General features: G+C 42.2%; 1 protein-coding gene across 7 annotated transcripts in view; it reads right to left on the reverse strand.

Moving 5' to 3' along the window:
- Window positions 1–516: 516 nt before the first annotated feature.
- Window positions 517–12,899, reverse strand: part of OSBPL3 (oxysterol binding protein like 3) — a 197,172-nt gene continuing 184,789 nt past the window's right edge. For all 7 annotated transcript variants that reach the window (XM_082398278.1, XM_082398275.1, XM_082398277.1 and 4 more), the window contains 3 exons: window positions 9,502–9,628; window positions 7,682–7,804; window positions 517–4,313 (listed from right to left, as the gene is read on the reverse strand). In XM_082398278.1, the coding sequence (XP_082254404.1) occupies window positions 4,217–4,313; window positions 7,682–7,804; window positions 9,502–9,628 (347 nt within the window). In that variant the 3' untranslated portion in view covers window positions 517–4,216. The remainder of the gene's footprint in view (window positions 4,314–7,681; window positions 7,805–9,501; window positions 9,629–12,899) is intronic.

Below are 12,899 nucleotides of genomic sequence, written 5' to 3' on the forward strand. Positions count from 1 at the left end.
GTATCTGCGATCCAGTGCGTGCATAACACCATAAATATATGAACTGACTCGAATGGGACTTCAGGGAAGGTTAAGTGTTTGGGGCATTGCAAAGGACACAAGTTGGGTGTGGGAGGAGATGAGTCAGCCATTCGTAAGGGCCATTAAATCAGTGTGACTAGTCGGCATTTTCCTTTTTCATGTTAGGACACACAGAAAATAATATTTCCAAAGCACGCTGGGTTGAACAGACGGGGCTTCTTTGGGGGCTGTCTGGGGCTCTAGCTGCCTCAGGTCCCCTGTCCCAAAGGCTGGGGGACCTACATCTGCAGTACACCTTGGAAATGTTCAGACCAAAAGTATGGCAACTTTTGCCAGAGTTTCCAGGCTTCTTTATGTCCTGGGGTATTTTTTATTTCCAACCCCATCACTTGAGCTAATCTTGTGTGTTTCTCCCTCAGCAAAGTCTCAGCTAGAGTCCTGCTCTGTCCGTTCAGCAGCCACATATGCCCGTTAACCTGGAAACACAACGACAGGAGCAGCCTTTTTCCATGTTATTTATTCACAGTCAACTAGCTTCACGAGGGGGAAAAACAAATTAGTCAGAGCTTTTGGGGGAGGCATAAGGGGATGGGTGGAAGGCTGGGATTTTACACAGAAAATAATCTTATAAATGGTTAGATGAAAGATTTGCAAATATCCATTAAAAAAAAATAGTATCCTCTGAGGGTAAGAGAGGAAGATAAAATCATCATGAATAAAATAAATTAACAACTCCTGATCATTGCATTCCTCAAAACCAAAGTCTCTGAAAATGGTTTGCATCTCAGACTGCTGCAATTTGCAGATACTTATGTGATATATATATTTCCAACACAGAAAAATAAAGACAAACACTAAGCAACAGATGAATACAATGTAGGGAAAATTGAGCACATGAAAATAGCTATGATTTGGTAGCAAAAATAGAGGTATGCCAATGTTAATATCAAAATTAAAGACATTCAAATAAATTATGCCAATACATTGGAACTATTATTCCTAAGATCATAAGAACAACTGCTTATTGCTCCTACTCATAACTAAAAGCTCTGAGGAAATTCTATGATAGCTGGAAGGCATCACTTACAGAGTATGCAGTAGACCTACAACAAGTTTCAACAGCCAAATAAAAACTGTATACTTTATCATTTTTCTTTTAGGGTCGACGTTGTTAATAGTAGGATAAGACCACTCATCATAAATCTGGAGAATACAGATGAAGGATCGTGCTCGCGAAGCCCAAGCCAATGATTTACTGGAAGTAGTTAAAAGTAGAATGTGAGAAAAGCAGCAGCCCAAATGAAGCAAGTATTTTTTTTTTTAAAGTTGGTTTGTCTACTTTTCTCTCCCAGAGAACCCCACAGGAAGCACATGAGGCCATGGGGGCCATCTGGGCATTCTGTGGGGACCTGATACATAACGGACAGTCGTCCTAAAGTGAACTCCATGTGTTTAATTAGTACCAGAACCAGTCCGGCTTCTGGGAGGTGAATGGCATGGAGGAGCTGCACTGAGACTTTGATTATTGAGTTTGACTCCAGGAAATGCCAGCCTAGGCTTTGGGGCCTGGGGAGGGAGTGACCTGCTGCCAGGCTTACCCTGGAAACTGTGGCTCCTTCCTGAAGCATGTCCCGCAGCTTCGGGTAACTGGCAGGGGCAACAGGAACACCGGAAGTGTAAGGTGGCCGACTGTACAAGGTCCCATTTCCAAGAACAGCTGTGCAGTTCACCATACATTTGGGATGGGATGATAAGGAATAAAATGGAGGTTACAACATGTACCTCAAGTGATGCACTGATTGGCATTATGCAATCGGGAGATTCAAAATCCAAAGTCAATTCTACCTCAGTTCTTCCCAAACAATGCCATGTTTCTGTTTTCTTCATCCTAAGAGTATAAAATGTCCTTGAGATACAAATTAGGTGAGAGGATGCTTTCCAGCATAGAGACTGAAGGAAAAAAGAAGCCATTTCCCCCTCAAGGGAATTTGAGGATTATAATAGGATGCATCACCAAGCTGCTTAAATTTCAGAAAAGCCCTTTACAGACGTTGGTACTAATAGACTTTAAAATTTGCATACATATTCAAATTCAGCCCCACTCCCATCTCAAATAAGATGACTACAAAGGTGATATTTGGTCCCTTGATCCTCGTGATTACAAAATGAAACATAAGATCAACTGAAATAACAGCATCGGGACAATTAAAGACTTTCCAAAGACTGCATGACAAAGCTACGTCCATTCAGGCTGCATGTTTTCTTTCTGTTGTTGTTTTGAGCCAGCCCCTGGAGCAGGCCTATAACAGTCAGTATTACTCAAGTTCTACATTTACCTTCACACTGTGAAAACTAGATTTGTTTTCCCCTGGAGTATCCTTAAAATCTACAGCCTGCTTCTTCCCTTCCGTGAGCAGAATTTAGATACACGCTTGAAAAGAAAAGAACAAAGCACATAACCAAAGAATTTGATTGGGTCAGTTAACTGCTTAGAAATGGAAATGATATTCGAACTGTGTTCATCATGACGTCTTGATACAATGGATTGGATGAAAGCAATATTTAATGAGTTGTGTATTGTTTTAAAATGCTAGTCACTTGCAGATTCCAAAAGGCTACTGACCCACTTTAAATAACTCCATTTTGAAAGTGCAATACTCTCCAACTAGTTATTTGGTGTGACACTGAAAAATCACGCATTCTTTTTTCCATTATTTATTCTACTTTTCACTCACAGCATTCTCTGAAATTATTTAAATATCTAGAAATGTTTTCTGGAGAAATCTTTTTACCACACCATTTTACTTGATATTAACATAAAATCGTCATGGACTTTAGAGGAAAAGGCTTCAAACTTAGGCTTTGGTTTTAAAGTAATCTGGGCAGAAGTTAGAATTGCTTTGATCACACAATTCAACTACTGCACAAATTCTATTATAGTCATTGGAAATAACACATTTAAAAAGGCGAAGTTTCTCCTTTAGTAGTTATAGTCTGTATTACTCAAGACTGCTGCAAAACTCACAAAAGAGTGATATGAGTAAGAAGGAAGCGTAGGAAAGCGATAAGACACTTAAAGCTTTACCAGGACACAACACAAAGGAAGAACATCAATTCTCTACATTTTTCTATAAGGCAGGTGGTCAAACTTTTCATACAAGATCTAAAATACGGTGCTTATTGAGAGGTAGAAAATACCAAAACAGTATTTAAGAAAAACATGTTGAATTGTTTAAAACAGTCAGTTACTTTGCTAAACTTTTGGAAAGTCAAACTGCCATGTTGAACGCACCTATGTTTTACACTAAATTGGGACATTCCATAGTCAACAGAGATGTGGTCAAACAGGGGAGGAGGCTAGCGGGGGCGGGGGGAGCAGAAAAGAGTTTCTTAACTTGTAATGGATTCAGCCCTCACTAAGGAGAAATTTCCTACTGTCCGCCTGGGATTTCATTTTGATATTTAATTAACAGGAGTTTCTCAGATTATCAACAATTTTTCTGAGTAACGGTGCAATTTTGCACATAAGGCAATGAAACTATAGGGAGGGATGAGTTCGAATGCTTTCTCTTCGAGAAGCTGCCATATCCATCTTATATAAAAACATACATCCCACTAATTGTATACCATTCCCACTAATTGTATACCATTCCCCCAAGCACTAAAACGCAAATGCAAATATTCTTCAGACTCCAGTACCAGCAGAATTGTTCTGTGTGAGCAATTCAAAAGCTGTCTGAGGCAAAAAGATATCTGAGCTACCAAATTAAACCTGGGTAGCTTGCACACAGGTGAGTAACCCTTCATATTCTTTCTTAACGCACCTGGGAAAGATGGATTTTTTTTCCAACATAATTTTATAAGGCATAAATTTAATTAGAATTTTCCTAACCTTTGGAAAATTAGTGTTAAAGCTTCTTTTTTAACCCACATGTTAACATTCAATCTTTCATTTTTATTAAATAGTTTAGATATAAAAAGAAATATCAAGGTGTTCTACATTCATATAAACAATTGTGATAACATTTGAAATTGTAAAGAAACCTACGGAAGAAAATATATACTTAAATACAACACTAAGCTAAGAAGCACAAGTGATCGTTCTAGATAATGTTGTTTAAATATACAGACACAGGTTTGTGGCTTCAGAAAGCAAACGCGGGGGAAGTACAAAGATGTATCGTTCTTTCCTCTTTTACCACAAGACAGGATGGTCCAGTTTGGAAAAACCAAGATCTTTCCTAAGTTCCAAATAGGTGCCACTGCTCACCCAAGAGTCATCGCTGGATTTCCTGTGAAAGTGAAAGAATTTGCTGAAGGCTCGTGACAAGACTGTCATAGTCTCTGTCTCCTTTTCACCCCGTTCCTCCCCCGCCCGCTCCTCCCCAGCTTATCTCTGGCACCTGCACCCCCTGTCCCTGTGGTCCAGTACTGGACCAGCGAGGGAGCAGGAAGCCGGGAAGCCGTTTTGCTAGTTCTGACTTTGACTTCTCCAACTTAGAGGCTGTGAGGAATGGGTGCTTCTGAGAGAAGTGGGTGAGGGCAGAGTCTGTCCTACAGAGAACAGGGCTGGGATGACAGCCACCAGCTGGGGTACGGCCATGTAAAAGTTACAAATCAATCACGTTGTTCAAATCAAGTGATCAGTTCACAGTAAAAAGGAAAGGATTTGGAAGGAATTGGAATCACAGCCTGGAGTGAATAGCCTTGGTTCACTATTCTAGGCATAGATAATATACTACGTAGATCCAAATTCAAAAGGTACCAAAGAGTGGAGAGCTGAACGTTTTCTTCCTACCCCCAGCCTCCCAGTTCTCTTCAGAGACAATGATCTTAGCAGCTTCACTCAGAGAAATTCCACGTGTGTGAGCATGCACGCATGCACACTCACGCTCCTCTATTTTTCATTCAGTGGTAGCCCTGGATGGTCTCCCACTCCTTGAGTTGTTTTTTTTTTTTTAATAAATTTATTTATTTATTTATTTTTGGTGCATTGGGTCTTCATTGCTGCACGCGGGCTTTCTCTAGTTGCGTTGAGCAAGGGCTACTCTTCGATGCGGTGCACGGGCTTCTCACTGCGGTGGCTTCTCTTGCTGCAGAGCATGGGCTCTAGGCCCATGGGCTTCAGTAGTTGTGGCACGCGGGCTCAGCAGTTGTGGCTCGCGGGCTCTAGAGTGCAAGCTCAGTAGTTGTGGCGCACGGGCTTAGCTGCTCCGCGGCATGTGGGATCTTCCCGGACCAGGGCTCGAACCCGTGTCCCCTGCATTGGCAGGCGGACTCTCAACCACTGCGCCACCAGGGAAGCCCACCCCTTGAGTTTTTGACATAACATATATATTAGAGATCCTTTTCCATTGTCACAATAAGGTCAGCAAACTACAGCTCAAGGGCCAAATCCAGCCTTCGGCCTATCTCTGTAATACCATTTTACTGGAACACATCATGCCCATTCATTTAAGTAGTGTCTATGGCTGCTTTCACATTGCACAGCAGGGTTGAGTCATTACTACTGAGGCATCATGGCCTGCAAAGCTAACAATATTCACCATTTGCCCTTTGCGGGAGAAGTTTGGTGACTCTGGCAAAAAGGGCTTCCTTTTTTTCTTTTTAAACAGGTGCATGATAGTCCATTGTGGGGATGGACCATGATTCAACAAGTACCCTACTGGTGGGCACTGAGGATGTTGTTTTCAACCTCTAGTTATTATAAACAAAACATATGTTATTCTGTATGTGCACGAGATTAGTCATATTAAAAATTCCTATAAATTGAACTTCTGAGTCAAAGAGTATGCGCACTTGTAAGGTTGACTGATATTGTCATGTGTTTCAGAAACAAAAGTGAGGAGTGCCTATTTTTCCACATTCTCAGGAACATAGATTTTTATCACAATTGTTTTTCTCTTCCAATAAACGGATGTGTTTACAATAAATCAATCTGCCTATCAGATACTTTACTATGAAACAAAGATGACTATCGCTGCCAGAGCTGTAGTTTCCACTTGAAATTTCCAGTGATGTTTTCGTGGCTCCTCAGTGAGTGTCAACGGAAACGTCCAAGTCCCCTCTGTCATCTCTGCCAGCTTCTAATTGGAACAGTTCCCGGACTGCTACTGCTGAACAATTCCCACCTTTTCTCACAGTTTTACTTGCCACATCTAATACTCTGATAATTTTATAGACAATCAAAAGGAAAAAGAACTGCAGCTGTGTTCGGTCCTTGTCCGTTCCAGACATAATTCTTACATGGTTGCAGTGACAGCCCAGATAACATTTTATAGTTTGCATTTACATGTTAGTTCATTTCCCACAGAGCTCCACAGACTGTGTGAAGTCATTTTTGAGGTTTTTACATCAGATCAAGTTGATAAATCTCCTTATCTAGTTCTGGAGACAGTTTGGTTATCCACAATTTTTAATGATCCTAAAAATACTGTAATGAACCTCTTTAACAGATATTACCAAAATGAAATGATCAGTCTGTTAGTCTATCCATTTACCTATCCCTTGCCTTTATCAAAAAAAAAAAAATAATTTAAGTTGTCTTATTTTTTAAATGTTTAAATGAAGTTAGGAATATTCTGGGATAAAACTCTGGCCTACTGATCTTCAATCACTCATATTCTGAGTTTGTGAAATGATCAAAATCCACATCAACTTTAGGGGAAAGGACATAATACTTTGGGGATAAAACATAACTTGTTGCTATTTTGCTGTTTGGGAAATATATAATTTTATTGATGCAGCTGATAGATTAGTTGCTAAATCCTCCTAAAAGTGTTTCTGTTGTCCATTAAAAAATAATAACAACCAAAAAATCCCTGCAAACAACAACAAAATCCTGAAAAGAAGACTGGGGGGAATAGGTAGGGCAGGAGCTGGCTGCTTTTCTACCTGTGATTGTTCCATTGCTGATTTAAAAAAAAAATGAACAAACTAAAAACCCCTAAAACCATATCAAGCCCTGGCCTGTAGTCAAGAGAGCCAGGCCCCAGTCTGGGACATTCCACTGGGTCTTTCCACAGATCACCCATGTCCCCTGGGCCTTCGTTTCTTTGCAGTTAAAATAAAAGAGGGGGTGAAGGGCGGATGATCTCTGACGCCCCTTCCAAATCTTTCAGTCTGTTCTTAAGACCCTCCTAGCAAGCTATTTTTAAAATAATACTAAATGTTCCAAATCCAAGCCCCAGTATATTGGAACTTCTGCAATTCAAGAATTAGATTACTTGGAAGTTCTAGTTTGGTGAAGAACGGGGTGATAGCTAATTATCTCCATCACTGTGTAGAATCTACCCGTTTGGGGGACCAACCTTAGACATGGCTTGAATAAGCTGGCCTGGTACTGGGAGCTGGGTTTGGTTGGTCTCGTTGCTTCTCCCACAAGCACTTACTGAGCACCTCTGTGCAAAGTCCTGGGAGAGGCCCTGGGAGAGACCAAGGAACGCAAAAAAGGAGGGCTGAGCGGGGCAGCCTGGGGGCAGTGTCCCCACAAAGTCGGGCCGTCACAGAGGAGGGATGTCACCACTCTGAAGCAGGAAAAGGGCCGAGAACACTCTCTCGTGGGGAGGGGGCACCCCAGTCTGTTCTCTTCACGCCAGAAGCATCAGGCGTCGCCAGTGCCTGCCAACAATGACCCGCACGACCCCGGCTGCACACACACCTGAAAAACCGCGGCTGGTGCTCCACCTTATTTTCTTCCAAGACCCGCCGCCTTTCTCTCTGCAGCTGTTCAATCCTCTGCTTTTGTATTTCGGCCTCTTCTAAGCTCCCTTCTTCTAGAAACCTGAGGCATCGAGGACAAAGATAAAGGAATAGGAACACCAAGGAAATGTAACAATCATTACTATTAGAACTGCATGTGTGCAAGACTGGATATTCAGAATACTCTCCTATACATAAGCCCCCTCCTCAACCCTTAAAACATTATTTGGAGGTAATGAGGGACAATATTGTGTTCTGAATTGGTGATACAGACATGGTTCAAAAAATTATATCTGTGAAAAGGAATCTGGGGCAAAATCTCCTTCTCATTCCCGTCTGCAGTTCTACCTGTTTCCTCTCCATCCCACCCACGTTCACACGCCCCACCGCAGGTAATCCACCGTTACCAGTTTCTTGTGCATCCTTCTAGAGATTCCTGATTCGTATATAAACACACATTAATATATATTCTTACACCTCCCTCCCTTTTAAGAACATAAACGGAAGCAGGAGACACATACTGTCTATACTTTGGTATCTTGTTTTGTTTTCCTTTTTACTTAACCATGTATCTTGGAGCTCATTCTTGGTAGTACACAGATCTTTTCACTTTTAATAGATATATAATATTCAATTGTGTGGATATACCTGCATTTATTTAAACAATTCCCTATTGATAGACATTTGGGATGTTCCCAATTTTTTACTGTTAAAATTAATGCTGCAGTGAAGGACTGTATATATCTGTCATTTTGCACATGTGTTAGTATATCTCTAAGGAGACGGTTCTAGAAGTGGAATTGCTGGGTTAAAGGGTGAGTTTGTAATATATTTATTACCAAACTGCCCTTTATGGGGATTATAGCAATTTACATCTCCACCAGCAATGTTACTGAAGTGCCTCTTCCCCGTAGCCTCAGAGTGCATCAAACTTTTGAGTTTTTGCCATCTGATAGGTAAAGAGATGGTATGACAGCGTGGTTTTAAAATTTTGCAGGTTTTTTTCAGTAAGACTGAGCATCTTTTCATATGTTTAAGGGCTACCTGAATTTCCTATTTTGTGAACTGTTCATTTCCCTATGTCTATTTTTTTTTTAATGGATTGATCTTGATTTCTAGAACCAATTCATGAAGTAAGCTGCAAGTATAGATTTCTCAGTCATTAATCTTTTGACTCTGGGTATACATTTTATTTACTTTACCATGAAGAAAGGTGCTGGGTTTTTTAAAATAAAGTCAAATTTTATCAATTTTTTATTTTTTGCCTTCTTGGTTTTGAGTCTTAATTAGAAAGGCCTTAGGAGAGAGATTATTCTTTCTGTTTTACAGAGTTGGAAACTGAGGCTGAGAAAGGTTAAAAGACTTAGCGTATGCGACACAGCTTGTCAGCAGCAAACCTAGGATCAGAAGTTAGATTTCAGTGCACCAAAATAATTTAAATTCGAGGGGTGGGGAGCTGGATGCTTTTACTCTTTCAAATACAGAGTAAGTTTTTCTTATTGCTGTATGCAGTGAAACTCTTTAAAAAAAAACTTTTTTTTTTTTTTTTTGTATTTCAATAGAAATGGGGTTCTACTGACGAACAAAGGTCATGCCACACACAGATCTAAGCCGGGCTCCGTTCCTCCCACAAGATGGCTTAAAGTCTCCCTAGATCTCTGCTCTTGATGACAGAATCTCTCTCTCTTAGGCTCCTTTGGTGGCCTGGGAGATGTTACCAAGACTTTTTACAAAGAGTTTCAACATCTCTAGAGATAAAGATCTGGAAAAAATCCTTACCTTTGGTCTGGCCTGAATCGAGTGTCAGTAGGTGGTAATAAAGACTTTAACAATGGATCCATTTCATTCAATTCCAGGGCAAACTGTGTGAAGCCATAATACTGCTCATAGCCTTTTGGCATGGGATCTAAAAGAAAAAGAAATCATTCATCTCTAACTCGCACTGCATTCACATCATATCTTAATTCCTTCACCTTTTTCATCTCAGACCAGCTACAATTTTTCTCTCTCAGCTCTAAACTCTTCCATTTCTATTAAAATATTCTGGCTCACAAAGAGGTGCTGAATTTTTCTCTATAAATTTTCTTCTCTATAAGCTTCCTTCTACCTACAAGGATAAGGCCTTCTTTGTGTGGTCCTATAGCAAATTTATTAAATACCAAGAAGTTTCTATAGAATTTAAGTTATAAAAATAATTTGTTACTAAAATAAACATGTTAAGAAGAACTCTAGGTCCATTTTTCCTGACTAACAAGGCTTTCACTCTAGAGAATCCGTTTTTCATTTAAGAGATGTCAAATTCTCCTGAAACTCTGTCTAGTACCTAGAATAGTGTTGGACCCACACCAAGAGGTCAACAAATATTATTCTGTACTTCCAATCCTGCTCTTCTTTTCACCAATGCTTGGCCCCTCCAAATCTTACGTATTTTAATTTTAAACCACCTCAGCAGAAGCCAGGAATAGAGATGGGATTATAATGGCAGAAACACTGCCAGCTGGAACCAAAGGGGACGGAGAAAACGGGACTGAATGAAGCAAGGCTGCTGGACTACTGTTATTTTACAGATGGGACCAGAGAGCTGCGCAGCTGCAAACATGCATTGCCTTCAAGAAAAGGGAGGGGCTTCTCTGGTGGCGCAGTGGTTGAGAGTCTGCCTGCTAATGTAGGGGACGCGGGTTCGAGCCCTGGTCTGGGAGGATCCCGCGTGCCGCGGAGCGGCTGGGCCCGTGAGCCACGACTACTGAGCCTGCGCGTCTGGAGCCTGTGCTCCGCAACAGGAGAGGCCGCGATGGTGAGAGGCCCGCGCAACCGCGATGAAGAGTGGCCCCCGCTCGCCGCAATTGGAGAAAGCCCTCGCACAGAAACGAAGACCCAACATAGCAATCAATCAATCAATCAATCAATCAATTAAAAAAAAGTGTTCTTTAAAAAAAAAGAAAAGGGAGGAATGACTCTGAAGGTGATTCAGAGGTCATCAGGCTGCCACTCCCACCACAGGCCCAGACTACACAGACTCAGGGGACAAGGCTGCTTCTACTCCTCAAATGGCAGGGCCGCTGTGCAGCTTCCACACGCCCGGCGGCCACCAGCCAGAGCCCTGGGGGGGTTGGGAGCCAGGCAGAGTCCCAGTGGGCCCAGAGGGCGGGGCATCGAGCCAATGAGGATGATCTCCGGTTTTTAGATCAACGGCCTTTGCCGTGCTAGGTCTTGGACTCACTTAGGCCCCGGCATCCCTTTCTTCTTTCCTCTTTCTCCCTTTGGAATGGGAACGTCTATCCTATGCCCATCCCACCACTGTGTTTTGGAAACACAGTTTGGTTTCACAGGCTCACAGCTGGAGAGGATGAATCATACCTCAAATCTCACCCGTACCTGATTTAGATGATATTTGGATGAGACTTTGGACTTTAGAGTTGATGCAGCAATGAGTCAAGACTTCTGGGGCTGCTGGGGTGGAATGCACACATTTTGCACGTAAGAAGGACATGATTTGGGGAGGCCAGGGGCGGAATGTTATGGACTGGATGTTTATGTTCTCTCAAAATTCATATGTTAAAGCCCCACCCCCAGAGTGGCTGTCTTTGGAGATGAGGCCTCTGGAGTAACGAAGGTTAAATGGGGTCAGAAGGGTGGGCCCTGATCTGGCAGCCAAGCCACGAAGAAGACTCCCACCAGGATCCGAATTTGCCAGCACCCAGCCTCCAGAACTGTGAGCAAATGAATTTCTGCTGTTTAAGTCACCCCGTCTGTGGTGTTTGTTACAGCAGCCCAAGCAGATTAATGCAGGCGTATTGCCCTAACTTTAATTAATTGTTAACTTTAACTGTTAAGTGCATAGCACATATCCTAATGCTTTCAGCCATTATGAAGGTTTGACTTCCTTCCCCCTTTTCCCCCAGCTGCTTCAAGCACTTAGCATCACTGTGCACTCCCTAGGGGATGAATCCAGCTAAAAGTCAAGCTAAAAATACCCAAATTTACGTATTGGATAAATCAAGTGTAGACTAATCCAATCCACTCGTAGCCTTAGCTCTAGCTGTCCACATATACAAATGCTTTCCACGAACTTTTCTGAAGACCCATTTTCTGAAGCTTCAGAAGTCCACTTTGTCTAATTCTAATTCTCTGTGGATCCTAAGCATAAAAATAATAGCCAACTTCCTACTGTGCCTTCAAAAATCCATCCCAGTCTCCCAATCACCAGAGTGGAGACAGTGGTTTTTCTTGCAGACAGGCCAGGGATGCTCATAGCCAAGGCAGAGACATAAAGTCAATGAATAACAACAACAGCAACAAGAATAACAGCTTACACACTGTTGTCAAGGTACTACTTTAACACCCAGGGCAGATGGTAGCTCTCATCTGTGATACATTCTTTAAGCAAAGGAGAGCAAGTGTCTCATTCATAAAATGCCATGCGTGCCTCTGAACCTCTGAAGCTAGGAAGGCGGCCATGGTGCCAAGTCATTCTAGCTTCGTGGCAACCTCTGCGACAGTGGAAGATACGGCTGCTACCCTTTGAAAGAGACATTGTTGCTTGCCCACTCTACAATCATCTCCCTTTCTTACTTGCTAATGGCAAACTCACGTGTTTGGGTGTCACTGTACACAGCCTAGGGGATGAATCTAAACTCATCTGAATCTCTCCTGCCGACCCAGTTGCCCAGGATTGGTTAAGGGATGGGTTTGGACCCTTCCCTTCTTCTGTCCTCCCTTCTCCCCTGCTTAGTGAGCTGTCACAGGGGGATGTGATACTGAATCGAGGCAACCATTTTGCATCCATGGGAAGAAACATCACCGCCATATTGGAAGTGGCAGATGGGTCCTCAATGACCTGTGTTCTTGACACAGGTAACCTGCCTGTGTAACAACCCTGGGGCCACCCCCTGCCATTTGTTGTTAAGTGCATAGCACATATCCTAATGCTTTAAGCCATTATGAAGGTTTGACTTCCTTCCCCCTTCTCCCCCCAGCTGCTTCAAGCACTTAGCATCCTTCTAGAATTACAGGAGAGACTGGAGCGTCTTATGGTATTGGGAGAGTCTAGGGGACTCCTAACTCTTGTACGTCATTCTACTTTTCCAGTAAGAATTTTCCCTTTATCTTTACTCTAGAACGACTTCTTGTACCTCACTGATATTCCTTCATAGTGCCCAGTATAGGTGAAGGAATGA

The sequence above is a fragment of the Balaenoptera borealis genome (assembly GCF_965194805.1).
Source record: "Balaenoptera borealis genome assembly, chromosome: 7".
Lineage (NCBI taxonomy): Eukaryota > Metazoa > Chordata > Mammalia > Artiodactyla > Balaenopteridae > Balaenoptera > Balaenoptera borealis.